At 41.2% G+C, this 22703-nt stretch overlaps 1 protein-coding gene across 2 annotated transcripts; it reads left to right on the forward strand.

Annotated features, from left to right (window-relative positions):
* The first annotated feature begins 1384 nt into the window (after positions 1–1384).
* On the forward strand, positions 1385–16991 carry TMIGD1 (transmembrane and immunoglobulin domain containing 1). Of its 2 annotated transcripts, XM_086686393.1 has the most exons (6): positions 1385–1535; positions 3425–3703; positions 8579–8854; positions 14625–14728; positions 15858–15898; positions 16436–16991. In XM_086686393.1, exons 1-6 carry the CDS (start codon positions 1454–1456, stop codon positions 16437–16439), a joined length of 786 nt encoding a protein of 261 aa, XP_086542519.1. In that variant the 5' UTR covers positions 1385–1453; the 3' UTR covers positions 16440–16991. The 2 variants fall into 2 exon arrangements, with proteins under 2 accessions (XP_086542519.1, XP_086542520.1); XM_086686394.1 differs by lacking the exon at positions 16436–16991 and having other exon boundaries at positions 15858–15902.
* Positions 16992–22703: the final 5712 nt, after the last annotated feature.

Raw genomic sequence — 22703 nt, forward strand, 5'->3', positions numbered from 1 at the left:
CAGCAGCTTCTTAAAGGAGGAGAATATCAGTCTAGGCAGTACAGTGATTAAGAGTCTGGCCCTGGGAGTCCTGGGTTCGAATCCTGGCCCTGACATTTACTGTCTTTGGGATCTTGGGCAAATGAGAGGTTTAATCTCTCTAAACCTTTAGAAATGACGTCAAGAGGGTTGTTAGGGACTTCACTGAGATTGGAATAATGTATGTGAAGTGTTTAGTACAGTGCCTGTTGCATAGAAAGCATTCAGTATGTGTTTCTACCATATTCATAGTGGTACTCTTGAAAGGAAGTAATTAAATATATATTTTTCCTAGATGAAGTAGAGAATATCTAGGGAGATGGATGGCAGCAGCAAAAGCATAGAAGGAAAAAAGAAGGACTTTGTTATCTTTTATTCTTAGTCTATCCTGGGTTGAAGAGAATAGGTATTCTGAGGGAGAGTATGGGGGAGGGGTGGAAGGAAGCAAAGAGATTAACATGGTTTAAGACTAGAGACTAAGGGCGCCTGGGTGGTGGCCCAGTTGGTTGAACGTCCAGCTCTTGATTTCCGCTCAGGTCATGATCTCATGGTTCATGACTTTGAGCCCTGAGTCGTTGGGTTCTGCATGTGCAGAGCCTGCTTGGGATTGTCTCTCTTCCTCTCTCACTGCCCCTCCCCACTCACTCACCCTGTCTCTCTCAAAATAAATAAATAAACAAAAAAAGTAGGGGGGCGCCTGGGTGGCTCAGTCGGTTAAGCGTCTGACTCTTGATTTCAGCTCAGGTCATGATCTCACGGTTCCTGAGATGGAGACCCATGTCAGGCTATTTTTTACTGACAGCAAGGAGTCTGCCTGGGATTCTCTCTCACTTCTCTCTCTGCCCCTCTGCCTCCCCAAATAAATTAAACTTAAAAAAAAAAAAAAAAGAAAAAGGACTAGAGTCTATGCTGCAATTGAGTCTTCTCTAAGGTATTAACTTTTTGAGTCTATGGGATTTGGAACAATCTCAACAACTCTCTTTAGCAGAAAGCAACTTTTACAAAAATGACCCAAGACAGGCTTTCAAGATCAGAATTACTACAGTTCAGTAGAGACTGTCTGTGAATGAAGGGAGTTTCTTTCTCTTTCTGTTAAAATGACATTCTATCAATTTCTCCAGGGAAGACTGGTTCTACCTTCCCCGGGGCTGCTCTATAGCTGCCCTATATCTTAAAGCCTATTTCCTTGTGGTTTTCTTTTTCTTGTCTTAAAAAAATATCCTGAATACTAAAAGTACTTTGGACTCAGTAATCAGAACAAGATTGTTTAATTAAAAACTAGAAATAGTACTGTTACAGCTGGGATGACTCATCTGGGGTTTCATTTTAAATGCGTAATAGGCAAGAGGACGTTTCATAAACTCAGCATAGACCAAAGTACAGAACCAACTACTCCCTTTTTCCCCCCAGCAGACCAGACGTAAATTTGTTAAAGATGGCCTGGAAGATCAGTTGCCTAATGAGAATGTGCAGATTTCTTCTCTTAGTGATTTTGTTTCTGCCCTGTGAGGTGACAAGTAAGTTCATATTCTTTTGGTCTCTTTTTAAATAAAGAAAAATTTCAGATTAAAAAATTATCAGTGGGCTTTGGGAAAATCCAAAATCCAAATCACCAAATACACAGTTGATATGGCTCAGAGTACAGGAGTCAGACAACATGACATAACAGTCAATGGAAAAATATTTTTATGGTTCTGGTAATTATGAGACAGAGTAAATGTTCTATTCTCTCCAGAGCCACAGCCAGAATTTTCCTACATTTTAATGCATTCCATTACTAATCACATCCCAAACAGGCTATGCTATTTATTTGAACATACCACTTACAGGAAAATCCTTCCTGAACTTGTTCTCTACTCCAGTCTGGAAGTGGATCTCACCGAACCCTTCGCACCCCACCCCCCACCCCACGCACATCCGTTTTAAAAGTAATACATATTGGGGCACCTGGATGCCCCAATCAGGCATCGGTTGAGCATCTGACTTCAGCTCAGGTCATGACCTCACAGTTTGTGAGTTCAAGCCCTGCATTGGACTCTGGGCTGACAGCTCAGAGCCTGGAGCCTGGAGCCTGGAGCCTGCATCAGATTCTGGGTCTTCCTCTCTCTCTGCCCCTCCCCCGCTAGCACTCTCTCTTAAAAATAAATAAACATTAAAAAAAAATTTTTAAGTAATACCTAGTCAGTAAAAAACAATTCAGGAAATATATGAAAGAATAAAGAAAACTAAAAGTCCCCCAAATCCCATCATCCAGAGATGCACTCAACAATATTTTGGTATATATTCCTCTAGATTTTTAAAAAATCCTAGGCTGCAAAGTCACATTATTTTCATCAGTAGTTTATGCATTCTAAAGGAAAAGTTCATGTGTTTACAGACTATATTAACAAATGTTATGTAGGGGGCAAGTCTGTGACAGCTAAAGTCATTCTTAGTTTTTGTTAACTTGCTTCTGAACTAGGAAAGTAAAAATTGAAATTCAGGTATGTTACAGTGAATGCATTTCTGAAAATCAGAGATTAAAAACAACTGTTATATATCCTGATCATCCACTCTATAACCTGTCTACCCTACAAACCAGTTGTTTAACCAACAATTATTTTACCACACTGCCAAAACAATATTAAAACATCAGAAATGCAAGACCCATTTTTCCACAATCCCATCAACAAATCAGAAATCTTTCCAAATCAACTTTTGCCCATAATTCAATTGCATATTCAATTTTTATGTATTTATAGGAATTATTACAGATGTAACTTACATTCTGCCTATTCACCTAGAGTTGTGTCTTATGTATTTTTCAATTTTGTTTTCATTTGTCCTTTCCCACTCCCACCCCCTTGTTTTGCTACTTCCCACCCCTTGAATTAAACAATTTAAGTCTGGAAAGCATTTTTCTACTTTTATTAATTCTATTCAGTATACACAGGGAGATTTTTCCCCCAAATTTTCCTCATAAATGTGTGTGTGTATGTGTGTGTAAATGAGGGTAATTCTGTACATACCCTTTTCTAACCCAGTAGTTCTCAAACTTCACTGTACATTAGAATTGTCTGAAGGTTTTTTACAAACGCAATGCCCAGACTGCACTCATATCAATTAACCAGAATGTCTGGGTGAGGAAGCCAAGCATCAATATGTTTTTAAAGATCCCTAGGTGATTCTGATGTGCAGCAAGATTTTGTAACCATCATTTTAACATTTTCCTTTTTTTAGTTAATAATACATTATTTTTATCTTTATTAATCTTTTCCCTTGTAAAATCATATAGATCAATATGACTATTTTTAATTATTGCAGAGCATTTCATTGTACTGATGTAACATGATTTATTTAACCAATCCCCTATTTCTGCTATTTAGAATGTTCAGTCTATGTTAAAAGTTTCTTCCTGCCCTTTCAGGTTCTGTCTTAACTGTGAATGATAAAACTGAGAACTATATTCTGGACACTTGGCTTGGCTCCCAAGAATCTCTGAAATGTGCTGTTAAAAACCACACCAGGGAGGAAGAACTACTCTGGTACCGAGGAGAGGGGACAGTGGATTTGAAATCTGGAAACAAAATCAACTCCAGTTCTGTCTGTGTCTCTTCCATCAGTGAAAATGACCACGGAATCACCTTTACTTGCAAGCTACGGAGGGATCAGTCGGTGTCCATCTCGGTGGTGCTGAATGTCTTTTGTGAGTGAGGGGGAAGAAATTGCAAGTCAATCTGTGTTGTCTGCACTATATTAAGTGGTACTTGAAATCTGGGTCTAAAGAGTTACATGCGTTTTAATATTTGCTTGGTATTGCCAAATTGCCCAATTTATGCTCCCACAACGGTGCAGGTGGGGGCCTACTCCCCCACACGCTTGTGAGCATCGAGTATCCTCAACTCATAGAATTTGCCAGCCTGGTTTGAAATTTTATTTTCACTTTCTAAATTACAAATAAGGGTGTCCACCTTTTTATAAATGTGTTGGCTGTTCATGTTTCTTTTCTGTGAAATGCCTGTTCATGTTCTTTACCCATTCTTCTATTGGGTTATTTGTCTTTTTAAAATTGGTTTGGATAAGGGCTATATATTAAGGAAATTAACCTTTTGTCATTTGAGATTATTGTATTTCTTGTATTTATTTTTGATCTTCTTATAGTTCTTTTTTTGGCCATATTGAAATTTTAAATGTTTATGTATTTAAAACCCCTGATCTTTTCCTTTGTGGTTTCTAGCTTTGTGTCCTACTTAGACATTCATTGGGAATCTTTTTTTTAACTTTATTTATTTATTTTTACCTTGGGGGGGGCATAGGAAGAGAGTGAAAGAGAATCTTTAAAAATTTTTTTTAAGTTTTTTAACATGTATTTATTTTTGAGAGACAGAGCATGAGCTGGGGAGGGGCAGAGAGAGAGAGAGTGAGAGAGAGAGAGAGAGAGAGAGAGAGAGAGAGAATCTGAAGCAGGCTCGCTCCAGGCTCTGAGCTGTTAGCACCGAGCCCAACACGGGGCTCGAACCCACAAACCGTGAGATCATGATCTTAGCTGAAGTCAGCCATTTAACTGACTGAGCCACCCAGGCACCCCTAAGTTTTTTTTTAATAAAAACTTATTAAAAGTTTTATTAAAAATACTTTATTTACTTTGAGAGAGAGAGAGAAAAAGCACAAGTGGGGGAGGGGCAGAGAGAGAGAGGGAGACACAGAATTCAAAGCAGTTTCCAGGCTCTGAGCTGTCAGCACAGAGTCCGACATGGGGCTCAGACCCATGAACTGTGAGATCATGACCTGAACTGAAGTTGGACGCTCAACCGATTGAGCCACCCAGGTGCCTCCAGTGAGAGAGAATCTTAAGATCCATGCTCAGCATAGGGCCTCACGTGGGGCTCAGTCCCATGACCCTGGGATCATGACCCAAGCTGAAATCAGGAGTCAGACACTTAACCGACTGAGCCACCCAGGGGCGCCTGGGTGGCGCAGTCGGTTAAGTGTCTGACTTCAGCCAGGTCACGATCTTGCGGTCCTAGAGTTCGAGCCCCGCGTCGGGCTCTGGGCTGATGGCTCAGTGCCTGGAGCCTGCTTCCCATTCTGTGTCTCCCTCTCTCTCTGCCCCTTCCCCGTTCATGCTCTGTCTCTCTCTGTCCCAAAAATAAATAAAAAACGTTGAAAAAAAAAATTAAAAAAAAAAAATTAAAAAAAAAAAAAAAAAAACTGACTGAGCCACCCAGGCACCCTGGGAATCTCTTAACATCACCTTAACACCCAAAATGAGGAGACTCTTTGATGGTTGGATTCAGGTATTGGTAACCCATTGGTAGAACTACGTGGGGGCAAGGGAGCCCTACAAGTAACTCCATATAGGTGATCACATAGGTGTTTTGGGTGGAAAGTGGTGCTATGTGAGGGAGGTATGGATAATACAGAGAGGGGTGATGTAGGATAAGGTGACGATGTGGTATGATTTGGTGGAAGAAGTAGCTCTGGACTCAGAATCTATAATAAAGTCAAAGGCATTTGACTCCATGAGCTCAGCAAACTTTTCTGTGAAAAATGGATGTCATTGCTCTTGAAATAAAAAGGTGGAAAAAAGGCTGAAGAATCCAACTCTGGAAAATACTGGCATCTTACAGTTTGGGTTTCCAGGGTGAAACATTTGCATGTTCCTGGGCAAAGGAGATTTTTTTTTTTTTTTTCTATGAATCAGTAAAATGTGGTTTTTAGCAAGCTACCTCTTGGCTACTTTGATAGTACTCAAGGCTATCAGGGATCTTGGAGGTCTTATAATCCTTATAAAATTATAGATGAGGTGGGGCGCCTGGGTGGCGCAGTCGGTTAAGCGTCCGACTTCAGCCAGGTCACGATCTCGCGGTCCGTGAGTTCGAGCCCCGCGTCGGGCTCTGAGCTGATGGCTCAGAGCCTGGAGCCTGTTTCCGATTCTGTGTCTCCCTCTCTCTCTGCCCCTCCCCCGTTCATGCTCTGTCTCTCTGTGTCCCAAAAATAAATAAAAAAACGTTGAAAAAAAAAAAATTATAGATGAGGAAACGGAGGCCCAGACTGAGGGCCCAAATTATCACAGCTGGAGCTGAGAACAGAACACCATTCCCCAGGCTCCTCAGTGCCCTTCCATTGTCTTCCTAAGGGAGACATGGCAGATAGGGTGCGGTGGCTTAAAGAAATGATTTTCAGTTTTCCAACCTGAATGCATGTTTCAGACCATCTTTACAACAATCTCCTAAATGTGGCTGTTGCTAAGCACATATAAAAAAGCCAACTGGTCAGTGATTCGTAATGACAACAATTGGCACAAACTCATAATCAATAAATCAAAATGAGCTCATAAAAGTGATAAGAATATAATGTACAATTCTGGGGAAGTATTATTATTGTTATAAATAGCAGATTGAGAACTACATGGAAGCTTGATAATACACAATTTGGGGGAGGGTGTGCAGAAACAAGTTTTTCTCACAGAACCTGACCCTTCTTTCACAGTTGCTGCTGAAAGTATAAATTCAGACCACCTCTTGTACAATTTTTATCAAAATTTAAAGGGTGCCTACCCTGTGATGCAGTGTTTCTCCTTCTAGATGGTATAAGCTTGGAGAAACGCATGCAAAATGTACTTAAAGAAACATATACAAAGATATTTATTAAAGCATTAACATTTTAAAAATGAAAATAATGCCTACCAATCAAAATGATTCAAGAGTCTTATATTATATTGTAGCACTCTAAAAGCAATGAGCTAGATCTCTGTGGTTCAAAGTGGATATATCTCAAAAACATGCAAGCTTTTGAGAGAGTAAAGTCTTTATATAAGCTTCCTAAAAACAATACAGTGTATTTCCTATTGATAAATTATATGTATAAAAAACTTTGTTCAGGGTCCCTGGGTGGCTCAGTCCATTGAACATTGGACCCTTGATTTGCGCTCAGGTCATGACCTTGTGGTTCGTGGATGCAAGCCGTTCGTTGGGCTCTGCATTGACAGTGCAGACCCTGCCTGGGATTCTCTGCCTCCCTCTCTCTCTGCCCTCCCCCTGCTCATGCTCTCTCTCTCTCTCTCTTTCTCAAAAATAAATAAACATTTCTTAAAAACCTGTTTTTTCAAAAAAGATCTGCAAGGATTTATGTCAAACTCATAGCAGTGGGTATCTTTGGGGAGGAAGCAAACAATATGGAATCAAAGAGGACCTTAACTTTATCTGAAATGTACTATTTTTACAAAAGGGAATACTCACATATAGCTGATATGATTTAAAATTGACCTTCAATGGTTAAATCAAAAGGAACAACTAATAGGACATGTCCACAGGTCCTATGGTATATTTGATAATTACATTCTCTATTGTAGCAGCTTCCAACATATCCGAATACCATATAACATCCTTGTTGGATACGGATACAGAATTCAAGCTCATTCCAAAGAGCAGCAAAATGTCATTCTTCTGAAAGAGTTATTAATAGCACAGCCTACTCAGGGTCTAATTATTCAGTGTGCAGATTACACAAGATCTTTCTTTCTTCCTTCCCTGACTCTAACTCCTTCCTACTGCCCGCTTTTCAAGCACTTCATTATTCTTCTACACCTTAACCAGAAAATGCAAGGGGCATGGAGAAGAGAAAGAGTCAGCTCAGCCTTTTCTCCCCTTTGGTGGGTGTTGGAAAGCCCTGGTTGGAAAGCCCTGGTGCAGGTGAGGGTTGGAATTATTCGGTGAAGATAAGTGTGTTCAAGTATCTATGTCTCTAGGACTGCCCTTATCATGGAGGGAGTACGGACTGGCTCACCCAGAGGGACGAGAGGGACCCAGAATGTCACATTCACCTTCCATAGATGTCAGAGTTGCCACAATCGGAGCACCTTCTGGGAGGGGGACATTATTTCTAGAGAATCATTGAGGAAATGTAAATATGCATTGGGAAATGTGGCCAGGGCAAATGCGGTTAGATAAAATGCAAAAATTGAGGATGTGAGGAGACCTCAAAACCACCGTGGCAGCCGCTGCTTCCTCCGCCGCCGCCACCACCATAAAAATAGTAACTAGCACTGTGGTAAATTCTTTACAGGTGTTATCTCATTTCATCTGTACAGTACCTTGTGAGATAGGTATTGTCCCACTTTTTAGATGAAGAAAGTGAGCAGTTGCTTAGCAATTAAGTAACTTTCTCAAGGTCACAGAAAGTGGTGAAAGATGGACAAGTGCAATCCCTGCTTTCTTTATATTATACTGTTTTCTCCAACATATTAGTACAGATTGGTTTCAGAGAGCAAAGACTCAAGGCTTATCCTCTTAGGTAGTGCTATAAATGGTCTACTTGGTACAGATTCATCATTATATACATTGGTTTCATGGTTTATCTTCTCTACCACATAGAAGTTCTATAATGTTTGGAACTGGATGTATGTTATTTACCATTGTATCCCTGGTTCCTAGTCCAGAGCTTGGCGTAAAGTAGGTACTTGATAAATTTTTGTCCAATGAATGAATGACTGCGTGAGACAGACTGAAGGAAGATCTTGAACACTGTTGGTAAACTACTGCTTATCCACTAATTAAGCCTAAATGCTTGAGTCTTGCAGTTCCCCCTCTTCTGAGTGGAGACGACTTGCAAACCGTTGAGGAAGGCAGTGATGTGAAGTTGGTTTGTAATGTGAAATCCAACCCCCAGGCTCGAATGATGTGGTACAAAAACAGTAACATCCTGAATTTAGAGCAAAATCACCAAGTCCAACAGACAAGTGAGTCTCTTCAACTGTCAATCACCAAAGTCAAGAAATCTGACAATGGAACCTATAGCTGCATTGCAAATTCATCTCTGCAAATGGAGACCAAGGACTTTCACCTCATTGTCAAAGGTAACTCTCTTTTTAAGTAATATCCAGCACAGTGCAAAAGTCAGAATAGGTTCTCACTAAACATTTTGTGTGGCAACAAATGATGATGCTAATTATGGTTAATAGCCAATGATTTTCTTTGGAGAATCACCCCTATCCAAGAAATTTCCACTAAGAATTCTAATTCATGGGGCACCTGGGTGATTCAGTTGGTTAAGCATCCACCTTCAGCTCAGGTCATGATCTCATGGTTCATGAGTTTGAGCCCCACATCAGGCACTGCACTGACCTGATCATGAAAAGCCTGCTTGGGATTTTCTCTCTCTTCCTCTCTCTGTGCCCCTCCCCCACTTGCACACTCTGTCTCTCAAAATGAATAAATAAACCTAAAAAAAAAAAAAAGAATTCTAATTCTTCCATTTAGGGGATCATGCCCATTCCATATGAAACACTGCTTTTTGAGCAAAGGTCCTTTCTAGAACCAAGTGGTAGCAGATAATTCTGGTTGGCTTTTAGGGAGGAGTACTTCTGTAAATTCTCCTGGGCCACTAGGTTTGTAGGAACTGGACTTTTGAGTTTACAGCCTAATGATAAATAGAAAGAGAAGTCAGAAACACATAAAGAAGGGAAGACAGATAAGAAAATGAATCTCTGAAATCACTCCTGACTTGGGGTGCCTGGGTGGTCCAGTTGGTTAAGCATCCGACTTTGGCTCAGGTCATGATCTCACAGCTTGTGACTTCAAGCCCTGTGTCGGGCTTTGTGCTGACAGTTCAGAGCCTGGAGCCTGCTTCAAATTCTGTGTCTCCCTTTCTCTCTCTGCTCCTTCCCTATTCATGCTCTGTCTCTCTCTCTCTCAGTCTCTCTCTCTCAAGAATAAACATTTAAAACATTTTAATAAAAAATTTAAAAAAGTAATACAATCACTCTTGACCCTGAAATTGTAATCTATAGGCTAATCAGTAGTGAGGGAGGGGGAAGATGGTGGAAAAATGTCTTTCTCTTGGGCTTCATGCTTCATCCCAGACTTTTCACCTCTTCAATAACAGAGAACAAATGAAATTTCAAATGTTCTTCCCTCCTCATATTTCTCATTCATACAAAAAGAGAAAGGGGACCTGAGCAGAGAAAGCAAGGAAGACAGTAGAAAGAAATGAGGTCAGAGAGCAAATGGAATATAGAACGGTGTTCCCACATTTCCACTTCCCACTGGCAATTGTGGCAAAATTTGACCTTGAGGTGAGCTGCACAAAAAGAAACTTTCAAGAACGCAGCTGTGATGCCTGAGTAGGAATAGCCATCTTGATACCAGGGTAAAGAAAGCTGCAGTCTTAGCACAGCAGAAAAGACCTGTAGAGGATGTTGGGTCTTGGGGACTTCTTTAGACAATGCCCCAGCCGGGGGAAAAAGCAGGACGGTGTGAGACAGAATTGGCAACAATCAAGCCTGTCAATCATTCTTTGCTGCTGTTCACTGAATAAAAGTTCAAAGATAACTTCCTTTTTGATACAGATCCTGAAAGTTTGGTTAAAATATTTAAGTTTTCTTAGATAACATCTCTTTTAATTTGAAACAAACATTTAGTAAGACCCTTACGTGTTAATTTTGCAGGGCGACTCGGTGGCTCAGTCAGTTAAGAGTCTGACTTGATTTCGGCTCAGGTCATTATCTCACGTCGGGCTCTGCACTGGGCACGGAGCTTGCTTAGGATTCTTTCTCCTTCTACTTCTGCCCCTCCCCCACTCATGAGCGCGCGCTCTCTCTCTCTCTCTCTCTCATGCTGTCAGAAAAAATGTTAATTTTGATTGCTGAATATATAGGCAAAAACATACCAAAAAAATCTTTAAGTTTGTTTTCATGTTAAAACTGCAATTATGAAGCTGAGAAGCATACCCGATTATGTCATCTGCAGACTTGGGCAAGCTAAGTTAATTTTCCAGTTAGAAAGCCTTAGTTTGGGGACATTTATGAACTCCCTTCTTACTCTAATTGGATAATGTTGATCAGTTGAAATAAAATTTTATTTTTCTGAAAAACAAACAAACAATACCAAAAAAAGCCCAAAAAACAAAAAAGAGAAAGGCAAGATACCTGGTGTAGCAGATGCAGAAAATGTTCACACATTTTCTGGTCTGAGGCCAGTACGCCAAGAACAGCCAAACAAGCTGAGGCTCCTATTTCTTGTTAGAACATTATTCATTCTCCCGTTTGCTTCCCTGTGCCCACTCATTGCCTTTCTTGCTAGTTCCTAGGAAGCCAACTGAATCCCTGCCAGAAGGGTTGGACGATGTGACAGGAGGGCTTATTTCCTGCCCCTCAGGGGGGTCTGGGACACCAACAGAGAGGCTGGTGGGGAGAAAGAGGTGCTGCCAGTTGAATGCCCATTACCGTGATTACTGGCATGCTCAGTAATTTGTCCTGCAGGGCAGTGAGAGTACCCCCAGGGTCTGTCCGCTTTAAAAAACCAAACCCACAAATAACCCAAGTACTCGTGGGGTAGAAGCAGTGGAAGAGGCAGCTTACTGAAGCTTGTGGCTATTCACCTCCCTGCGAAAGCTCGGTAGGTGGGGCCTCCAGCCATGCCATTCTAACTGGGTGTAAAAAGCTACCCGCAGAGATCAGGGAATTATATCATCCCTCTTGGTTAAGAAGGAATCTTAAGTGCTCTGCGAGATAAAAAAAAACATACAACTTGTGTGGCAAGCAGGATGTCAGCTTGACAAATTGGCTTTCAGGTGGGCAGGATCCTGTTTTGGATGGAACCCTTCCAAGCCAACTTGTTTTTCTTATTTCTTCCTGCTCTATTATTTCCCAGGCTGTCAGCTGCTTTCACAGCAATAAGTGCTCTGCTGCCTGTGCTCAGGCTGAATGTGTTTGCCACGAGCCTCTCCTGGCTTCAGGGCTCCGTAGGGTAGTTTCTAAATGGGGCCATGCAAAGCTAGAAGTGTAATTACAGATCTTGAGCACGAGAATTTACCCTGTGTGTTGGGATTTTCTTGCATAATAAATATGGAGGGGGAAAAATCACCAAATCTGGTTACAAATAAGAGAATAAAACAGGGGGCGCCTGGGAGGCTCAGTCGGTTGGGCAATCGACTTTGGCTCAGGCCGTGATCTCACAGCTCCATGAGTTCGAGCCCTGCATCAGGCTCTGTGCTAAGCTGTCAGCACAGAGCCTGGAGCCTGCTTTGGATTCTGTGTCTCCTCTCTCTCTGTCCCTCCCCTGCTCGCACACTGTCTCTCTTGAAAATAAACATTACAAAATTAAAAAAAAAAAAAAGAGAGAGAGTAAAACAGGACAACAGGAGAGATGCAGTTATACTGACCAAAGTCACTTTCATTAGAAACTTGAAATCCAAAGGGAGCCTTAGTGGATCAGGCAGTTTATATCAGCTTGTTTAAGGAGTGAAAGCTGTCACGTGGGGCTTCATTTAATTCAGCTTGGTAAAAATATCCAGATCTTTGACCAAATTCTGATTTCTTTTCCTAATTGCCCCTCCTTTGCCTCCCCTTCATTTTGACATCTTTCCTTGGCACTGAAAGTAGAAAGGGCCCCTACTAAGGTTAAGGCTCTTCGGTGTCCCCCAGGGCTGGCTCTCACAGGGCCGGTGCTTATAAGAAGGCCCACGGAGCAGAATTTCTCCAGAATATTGGTGCAGCTCACACTCTCATGAGAAAAATTTTTAGTAACAGCTAAAAGAGAGCCAGAGTAAAGGATGCTTAATCTACTTACTCCCCAAAATTATCCTGCACAGTAACTAGACATACAGGAAAGAAGAAAACAAGTGAAAGTTAAGTGGTTTAAGTGTGTCATACATTTATGGAGGGATAAATGCTATTTTATAATCTTGAGGGAAATAGGGCTTGGGCTTTGAAATGAGATTTATCTAAAGTCTTCTCTTCCCCTCCTTTCCACCTTTTGCCCCTCATATACTATTTCACGACCCTATGTCCTTTATAACACTGATCTCAGTCTGTGGTTTTTGTTTCATGTCTGTCTTCACTACTAGAATGTGAGCCCCATGAGGCCTTCCATGTCTGACCTATTTTTTGCAGGGCTGAGCACCATACCTACCTCACAGTAGTCATTTAGTAAAAACTTTTTGACCACACTCAATCTACAAACTCAAGGGCACAATAAATAGCACACTTTTTATTTCCTATAAGTTCCTAAAATATTATCTTAGCAAAGATTGGAGCCCCGCTCCCTGCCCCTGGTCCCGGGGTGGCATCAGAATCCAGGGGCTTGGGTGAGGTCATTTAAACATCTTTGTTGATCTTACTTTTAAAAGTTTCATCCCATGTCATATCAAACTTATTAAAATGAATCACACACAGTATACTTTTTTGCTGTAAAAATTTTGAAAGGATGTTTGTAACTTGCATACATTTTGAGTTTTATTATATATAAGTTGTTAATGTGGTTCTTAAGGTTTAAATTTGGCTGTTGGGTTACAGTTGACATAAAGCTACGTTTTATAGATATTTAAACATTTATTAATTTTGACCAATCTGCCACTTTATTTTCATATTTTGGAACCAATATGTATTTTCCAGGTCTCAAATATTTTCACAGGCTTTTGGGAAGCTTGCAAGTGCAGGCACTGTGCCTGCAGTGCCTGATGAACAAAATAGCTCTGAGTTTACCTGGTATTCAGAAAATGATGGGCTGGGTTTTCATTTCCAGGCTGTTATGATTGCTGCTGATCTCTTTCTAACCCAGGTTAGAAGTACACTCTCTGGGACCCCTGGGTGGCTCAGTCAGTTGAGCGACCGACTCTTGATTTCCATTCAGTCACGGGATCGAGCCCCACATCAGGTTCTGTGTGACGGCACAGAGCCTGCTTGGGATTCTTTCTCTCTTTCTGTCTCTCTCTCTGCCCCTCCCCCACTCACAGCCCCCCCCCCCCTTCAAAATAAATAAATAAACATTAAAGAAAAAAAAAAGTAGACTCTCTGTTCTTCCACGTCATTTAGAAAGGTATGAAAATCTTTGCCAAGGTTAGGAAGGCTGGTGCTCAGAGTCCCATTTCCCTAGGGGCACCGTGCAGTCACCTTATATAATGTCCTCTCCCTGCTTAAGGCACTATCACAGTACAGCTACAAGGGTCCCCACCTCTCCTGGGGCCCACAGGCCTCTCTCCCCTTAGTCCAGCAGGCTCCTCAACTTTTCTTGCTCTTAAAGCCTTCCTCCCTCCTTTTCTCAGAGATCCCTCCCAGTATCTTTTGGGCTTTCAAAGGGCAGGAAAAACCATTGATTTCAGCCTATTTCTACCTTCTGAGTGGAAAAATTTTGGATGAAGAAAGCACAAAATGGTCTGACTACCCGTTTGGGGGGAGTGATTCATATTATAATAAATTATCCTTTCACAAAGGGATGGATTCAAAACCCATCTCTGCTAATTACTAGCTCTGTGACTCTGGACAAGAGGTTCCTCACCTGCAAAATGAGGTTACTAACACCTACCTTTCTGGGTTGTTTGGAGGATGATACATGTTGAGTGCAAGGTGCCATGGCTGGGACTTAGTAGAAGCATATAAATGAGAAACATATAGCGGTGCCTGGGTGGCTCAGTCGGTTAGGCATCCGAATTTGGCTCAGGTCACAATCTCATGGTTCATGAGTTGGAGCCCCACGTCGGGCTCTGTGCTGACAGCTCACAGCCAGGGGCCTGCTTCGGATTCTCTGTCTCCCTCTCTGTCTCTTAAAAAATAAATAATTTTTTTAAAAAAAATTAAAAAAAAGCATATACATGTTAGTTCTTATCTCCTGTGTTTGCATTTCCAACAGATAAAGGTGTGGCTATACCCATAGAACCCATTATTGCTGCATGTGTTGTGGTCTTTCTGACATTGTGCTTTGGACTCATCGCTAGAAGAAAAAGTATAATGAAGGTATTGAAGTATTCTAAGATATTTAGGTAAAAAATCATCTAAATACAGGCAGACAACTGGCTATATAAATGACTCTAGAATTGGGAACCATACTTGGACAATATGGTCTCTCTAAAGACCTAAAGTGGAAGTTGCTCAAAGGCATAAAAATTGTATGTATGTTATAAGGATGGCTTTAACAAAAGAGTGGAAGTGCATATGGACAAAACCTGAATGAAAATAGCTGTGGTGTTAGGAGTAGGGGATTTGGGGCTGATTTTTTCTTCCTTTTAAATTTCCCTTTATTGTTGCTATGGTACCTCTGGTACAATAAATAAATATACAGGGAAACATCTGCTGTGGATTCAGAGACCTGCATGAAAAAGGTGGCACTTTTTGCTCACCTCCTGAGCACAGCCACAAGGGCAGCTGCAGCAGCGGGGTTGGGACCGGGGCAGGGGGCGGGGGGGGGGGGAGGGGGGGGGACTGGAGTCTGAATTGTTGAATGGTGAATCTTCTTGGTTAGCTTGATGCAGAGTATGTCTGTGTATTGGTGAATGCCTTGCATTTGGCTCTACCAGTTAATTCAATGCCAAAGGGAGGCAAAAGTGGCAGAGAGCCTCGAAGGAAAAGCCAGTGTGGTCTAGGCTCAGTTAATTACACAACACTATCTCTTTGAAATATATGGTAACTGCGTGTAATTCAGGGCAACAATGTCTGTCAAGAAGAAATTCACCCAACACCCAGTTCTAATCCAAAGCAAATTTTTCCTATAAAAGGAAAGAAGGAAGGAAGGAAGGAAGGAAGGAAGGAAGGAAGGAAGGAAGAAAGAAAGAAAGAAAGAAAGAAAGAAAGAAAGAAAGAAAGAAAGAAAGAGAATCAACTACCTAAGAATCCTGGAAGCATTCTGATTCAAGGATTATATCTCTGTAGGTTCAATACAGAAATGATTAACATGGCCAAAACACAAGATCTGGACTAGTGCAGTGGTGTCTGTATTTCCAGGCATCTCTGTATTGATGCATATTTTTCTAGGTAGGAGATTAACAGACATTTGGGTTTCCTATCCCCTGAACCACCTTGATGCATTCAAAATGTTTATCTGCCTTAGAAAAGCATGCAAACTCATTGCCCTTGTGTTTGCTTTTAGCTCTGCATAAAGGATGAAGATCCTCAAAGAGAAACAGCTTTGTAAGTACTCTGGGCTGGGGCCAATGATTTCCCATAAGCAGATGGGTAACAGTGGTGTGCAACATAAAGGCCATCCTAGGCAAACTCCTCCTGAGATGGGAGGTGCTGGAAGGTGAAGAGAAGAAGGTTCTGACAAGAATGGAGGGTGGAGGAGAATCTGCCTCCACTTCACAGGAAGACAGGCAAGGCTAGGTTGGAAGGTTTTCTAGAACAGGAGAGTACCATTGGTCTTAAGCCTGCTCTCCATTTAGGAAGTTTTGGGCTAATGCTTAAGCCGCACCTTCATTGTACTGCCACGTGATGTAAATGACTGAGAGGGCCTATCCTGGGGGAAGCCATGCTACATTCTCCCTCACAACAAGGTCAGAAGCCATAGTCCCCATTCTAAATAATGCCTAGTCTGTCGGCTCCAGCATTGGAGAAGTAAGCAGTGGGTTAAAAGAACAAAGGCATTCCTTCCAAGGGCATGACTCTTGTTTTGAATTTTTTTCATATTGTTATGATCATTGTTATAATTGATTTCTTGGTTCATTTCAGATGAGAAAGCTGAGATGCCATCTAACACAGCAAGAGTTTTGCATCAGGACTTCCTTGATTTATGTAGTCCCATCTGTATTTATTGCTATTATTAAATTCACTCCTGTCAAATTGTCAGAGGTTATGAAGAAGTGTTTCATTAAGCACTGAACAGTAGTTGTTATGACTAACTTGATATACTTGCAGAACATTTTTATGAAGAACACTATTAAGAATGAAAAGTAAGATTTTGTTAAGGCTTCTTCTTGAAAGGTATGTTAATTGAGATTTGTTCCAGAGAGATTGGTAAACATTTAGCATATATTTTCTAGGTAGGAGATTAATGGACATTTGGGTTTCACAAATAAGGTGCAAAACCAAAATCAAAAGGAGAGCTGAATATAGAGTGATCGATATTTTAAGTTCGCCAAGAAAGCACATAAATAATATCAATTATCATCTACTTTAGCTGCTGTTTCATAAAAGAAACGTTTTAGGACTCAAAAAAGGAAGGATGCAATCTCAGAATATAAGGCACTCCTTTAAATGGAATAAATTTAGCGTTATGAAAAAGTCAGCATATGTCCTTATTTTTCTCAGTTCATCATGGTTTGGTGACACAGTTGCAGACCTGGTGAGCTTTACATGGTGACGGAGACAAAACCTGCAGGGCGCGGGGGCTAGCCAGCGGTCTGTTCACAAGCAGCCTCTGCCCTTGTGGAGCAGTTACTTGCCTAGATCCAGGGACATTAATTATGAATCAGCCTGTACTCCTTCTCATACACCTGTTTTAAATTGCAGCTCTTCTAATTTGTCTTCGACTTTGCCCATTTCCATTCTTTCTTCATTCTTTTCCCTTAAGAGTCTCTGGTTCTCTTTCCCACACAGGTGGGATGTGTTAGGGAGAGAGACCATCCTGGCCAGAACCACCCTTTTTTTTTTTTTTTAAAGTTTATTTGTTTGTTTTGAGAGAGAGAGTGTGCATGCAGGAAGGGGAGAGGCAGAGAGAGAAGAGAGAGAGAATCCCCAACAGGCTCTGCACTGTCAGCTCTGCACTGTCAGCACGGAGCCCAATGGGGGGCTCAAACCCACAAACCACAAGATCATGACCTAAGCCGAAATCAAGAGTCAGATGCGCAACGAGCGGAGTCACCCGGGCGCCCCCAGAACCAACTTTGATGTCCCTGCTGTGCTCACCCTCTCATTTAGAAAAAAAAACAATTTTTTTTTTCTAATATGGCAGTGGCTAAATGTGCCACAGCAAGAGAGAGAGAGATCTGCTATCGGACAGGTGGTTAAAAGCTTCTTATTGACATGGAAGCAAAGAGAAGAAATGGACGGAATGTATGAAATCTCAATTGTCTTGTTCGGAAGAGAGACCCCCCTCCCCCCAATCCTCCTGTTAGGCTTCTCTCTGCTTCCTTGAAAAACTTCTGTATGGAATGGAGAGAGAGACTGTTAAAGACTATTATTTACAGATTTCTCTGTCTTGTTGGAGGCCCCAGCAGGCTTTTGTGGGATTTCAAATTATGTTCCTCATTCAGGATTTCTCAAAGTAGAATTTGGAAGCCCTGCTAAAATTGGCATAAGAACAAAGTAGGAGGAGTGTGAAAATCCAAAAGTTTAGACAATTAAGGAGAAGCCTGGAGACCAAATGGAAAAAAACAGATCTCAGGCAATGGTGGGTTGGGATAGTTTAAAGTGGAAGAGGAAACAGGAAAAACTTACTGGACTCTATCTAACTGGACTTCGGATACAAGAGACCTGAATTGCCGTCTTGACTGTTTTACTTTGGGCATAGTCCTTTTCTCTCTCTTGGGCTTTTGGAAAATTAGAAGAAGGATTGGGATTTATTTTCATGTTAAATTTCATGTTAATTCATGTGATTCTAGAAAGATTCCCAAATAGTTTAGTTAAATGCTGGAAGAAGTTGGCAAGAAAAGCTGAAAATGTAATACCTTTGCCCTACCTGGTAGAAGTATGAATCAGCTTTGTTGTAGGACATATAGCAATTCTTGAGTATTACAAGTCATCAGTAGAGAATTTCGTCACCCTTATAAACTACAGTGACCTTGTACATTAGCATAGGTGAGGAACATTAACTAGTTTTAACAGAGCGTAGCAATATTATAAATGGTCACTGCATTTCATTTTGCCTTGCAGTTTTGAAAAAAAAAAAGAGTCTTTATTAAAAACTGTGTCTATTATTTATTTATTTATTTTGAGAGAGAGACAGAGTGCGAGCAGAGTAGGGGCAGAGAGAAAGAATCTCAAGCAGGCTCCGTGCTAACAGCACAGAGCCCAATGCGGGGGCTTAGTCTCACAGACCGAGAGATCATGACCTGAGCTGAAATCCAGAGTCGGATGCTTCACCAACTGAGACACTGAGGGTGCCCCCCAAAACTGTGTCTATTATTTAAAATTAGAAGTTCAGCCTAGGGCACCTAGATGGCTCAGTCAGTGAAGAGTCCCACTTTGGTTTAGGTCATGATCTCGTGGTTCATGAGTTCAAGCTCCACATTGGGCTCTGTGCTGATAGCTCAGAGCCTGGAGCCTGCTTTGGATTCTGTGTCTCCCTCTGTCTGCCCACCACCTCTCCGCCCCCCCCCCTCCCCCGCTCATGCTCTGTCTCTCTGTCTCAAAAAATGAATAAACATTAAAAAAATTTTTTTATTTTTATTTTTATTTTTTTTAATTTTTTTTTCAACGTTTATTTATTTTTGAGACAGAGAGAGACAGAGCATGAACGGGGGAGGGGCAGAGAGAGAGGGAGACACAGAATCGGAAACAGGCTCCAGGCTCTGAGCCATCAGCCCAGAGCCTGACGCGGGGCTCGAACTCACGGACCGCGAGATCGTGACCTGGCTGAAGTCGGACGCTTAACCGACTGCGCCACCCAGGCGCCCCTAAAAAAATTTTTTTAAATAAGTTCAGCCTAGAACCTGACTTAGAAGGACATGAAATTCCAGAACTTAAAAGAAGCCCCCAAAGCCTTTCCCTAAATGTGTTCTATATCTACTATGAAATACTTGAAATGCCAACATTCATTATTAGTCTGTTTTTGACACTTTGGACTACAAATACCAGTGGAGAAGTGACAGACAAAGCTACCAATAGGGACACCTTTCATGATTATCATTTCTCTCCTTCTTGGGCCCCATTTTTTGAAAAAACTGGTCTACCAAGCAGCTTGTATTTATTAAATAATAGCAATCTGCTTGCCCAATTTTTAAAACATCAGTGATATCTACTCACCGTCTGAACATCTTTTATGACAACACAATTACCCAGTTGATGTAATTTCATTTCAAAGCAAAGAAATCTGGTACTTTATTTAACCTGGGCAATCTTTCATGGGTTAACAATATAATCACTGCCATTAGGTTTTTGAGTCATTGAAAATAGTTTACAAACTCCTTTGCTCACCAACTTTACCCCTGTTATCGCTACGATCACCACCTTCTTGAACCTACTGGCCAGGAGTCATAAACTCAAATTCTGACCGGGTCAAGCAGATCTGTTTTACAGGACAGATCCGTAAAACAATAGGGAGTGGTGGAAACTGTGGCAAACGGAGAGCACATCTTTGTCTGAACAAGGGCTAATAGCTACCATTCGGGATAGATCTTCTGATTCTTTGAGAGAAGTCAGAATTCTGAATTTGTATGTATAATTCTTCTAATTAAAAAAAAAAAAAGGTTGTTGGTTTGTTTGTTTTTTTAATCCTGGATGTCTAGGAGTAGAAGAATCCTCTCACCCCAATATATGCTAATCTTTGTTAGTTAAGTTACAAACCAGTGTTGCCTTGGGCTTTCATTGTCCTGTGGAGATTTTTGTGAAACAGCTCTTATAATTTTCACAGCTATCCTTTTCTCCTCCAAAGCTCAGGCACGATCATTAAGAACTAAGTCAGAGGACAGTTACTGATACCATACTGAGGACTTTACCTACATTATTCGATTCAGTAAAAAAACCTTTAGGAAGTACTCATGGCTGTTCCAACTTTGATAATGAGGACACCTGGGCTCAGAATGCTTAACTGACTTATAGAGAGTGACTAAGCTACAATTCATATTGGACTGATCCAAAGCCTGGGGCCTGGAATGGGGGAGAGGATATCACAGAAGGAGCAAAATTTGAATAATAAAGACAAAGTTCACATCCAATCCTACTCCTAGTGACCTATATACAGATCATGTATTTTAGTAAGTAAAGGGAATTTAAAACCATCTTGGTTGGCGAGTATTTTGTAGATGTTACAACACTCCTTGAGATAATTTGAGATGTCCTACAGTGTTGTAGTGTTGGAGCTGAGAACTGCTGCCCTAAATATTTGCTTGTCCTTCTGATGATAATAATCACCAAGTATTACTCTTTGCCAAAGGGTTTGCCTAGATAATTTCTTATCATTGCAACAACCCTAAAAGGTAGGTGTTGGAATCCTCATTTTACAGATGAGGAAATTGAGGATCAGAGAAACAAAATAACTTGCTCAGACTTGCACAATTAGCATGGGGTGGAGCTGGGATTCAAACCCAGGGCACACGGACCTCACGGTTCATGCTCCTTCTCTACACTGCACCGTCCTGGGGTGAGACACCAGGGATAAAGGTACTGGAATATGATTGAGAGCATCTTACTGACTGGGAGCTTGGGAGTTGTGGCAGAGATCTGTCATTAACTGAATATCCTCATGCACGTCACACTTCCCTGACCCCTTTGCCATTAGCCAGTCCATGAGACTAGTGGTAGTCAAAGCACTGTGGATAGAATTAACCGTGTCACTTCTGGGCAAAGCAAAACAGAATGGGCACATGTTCTTTAGGTTCTTGGTTCCCCTGACATGGCAACTGTGGAGACACAGTAGAGCATCTGTCAGCCTGGGATTCTGAGTCACTATGTGGACCAGAGCTACCTACTCACATATAAGTGAGAAATAGACCCTTGTGTCAAACCACTAGATTTTAGGATGAATTTGCTACTGTGGCATAACTTAGCTTATCCTAATTGTATTTCATTACAGTAAGAAATCAGGAGAACATTTAATCTACTTTAATGAAATGATGCTTAATTTCAGGCATAAGTTCATAATAATCCCCAACCCCTCCCAACAGGGACCCTGAGTCATTTAAAATGCTGAAAAACCTGCAATAAAATCGCATTTTCCCCAGTGAATTAATTCTCATCTATTGAGAACACATCTTTAAGGAAATAGGGCAGCAGTAGAGCAAGCCAGAAAAAAATTAACCTGTCTCATTAAAAAACCCAGAGACACCTGGGTGGCTCAGTTGGTTAAGCTTCCAACTCTTGATTTTGGCTCAGGTTGTGATTTCATGGTTTGTGAGATGGAGCTCTGTGCTGGGCATAGAGCCCACTTAAGATTCTTTCTCTCCCTCTTCCTCTGCCCCTCCCCTGCTCGCACACACACTCTCTTTCAAAAACATTAAAATGAAAAAAATTCAAAATCCAAACAACATTTAATCTCATGCCAGCAACTATAGAAAACAAAACTTTTACATGAATAACAAATTGTTTAACATGCAGGACTTTTCTCAAGAGTCTATTTCTGCAACACCAAGGTTATCATTTACCAAACAACTTCGAACATGGGTAGTTTTCACTTACAGAATACTGGAAAACATGGAAGACATCAGTGTGCATTCCCAAAAACCTGAATTCTCAGAGAATTGTGTACATGGTAAGGGAAAATTGGAGATCTGGAATCCCTGCCAACAGATTCCTACAGTAAAGCTTTGCTGTGGCAGCACACGAAGTATGTCTTTATTTCTTCAGACACTCTTGACAGCAATAATAATAGCGTTGGCCTTCTTTTAGATTATGGGTGTTAACAACATTCTCTTACACTTTCAAGCTACCTTATAGTTTACGAAACATTTTTACGTGTATCTTATTTGATCCTCACAGACACAGCCACTCTTTGACATATGTAGCGCTGTCTCTCTTTATGATTTGCAACTGGAGAGACTAAAGTTCAGGGGGTTTAAGTGATCTGTCCAAGGTCACATAGCTAGTAAGAGGAGTCATCCGTCCCATGACCCTGCCTGTGGGCTCTACGTAAGTGCTACAATTGCTTTCAGTTTTACATAAGACACTTTTGCCTTATACGTGATCACTGTATGCCAAGAAGGGAGACAGAAGATGAGAAATTACACTAACACACGCAATTAATAGACACTGTCAAAATTGAGTTCTCTGAGTAACCTAAAGTGACATCACATAACAACAGTTACACTCCTATGCTTACTGTGCTCTGTCCTAATCACTTTAA

Source organism: Puma concolor, chromosome E1 (genome assembly GCF_028749965.1).
Source record: "Puma concolor isolate L17-30 chromosome E1, mPumCon1.1.hap2, whole genome shotgun sequence".
Classification (NCBI taxonomy): Eukaryota; Metazoa; Chordata; class Mammalia; order Carnivora; family Felidae; genus Puma; species Puma concolor.

Excerpts from the sequence above, each read along its gene's own strand:
- TMIGD1 (XM_086686393.1), top strand. The coding sequence starts at position 1,454 with ATGGCCTGGAAGATCAGTTGCCTAATGAGAATGTGCAGATTTCTTCTC. Across the intron at positions 1,536-3,424 it reads TCTGCCCTGTGAGGTGACAA|GTTCTGTCTTAACTGTGAAT; the intron begins GTAAGTTCATAT and ends CTGCCCTTTCAG. Across the intron at positions 8,855-14,624 it reads CTTTCACCTCATTGTCAAAG|ATAAAGGTGTGGCTATACCC; the intron begins GTAACTCTCTTT and ends CATTTCCAACAG.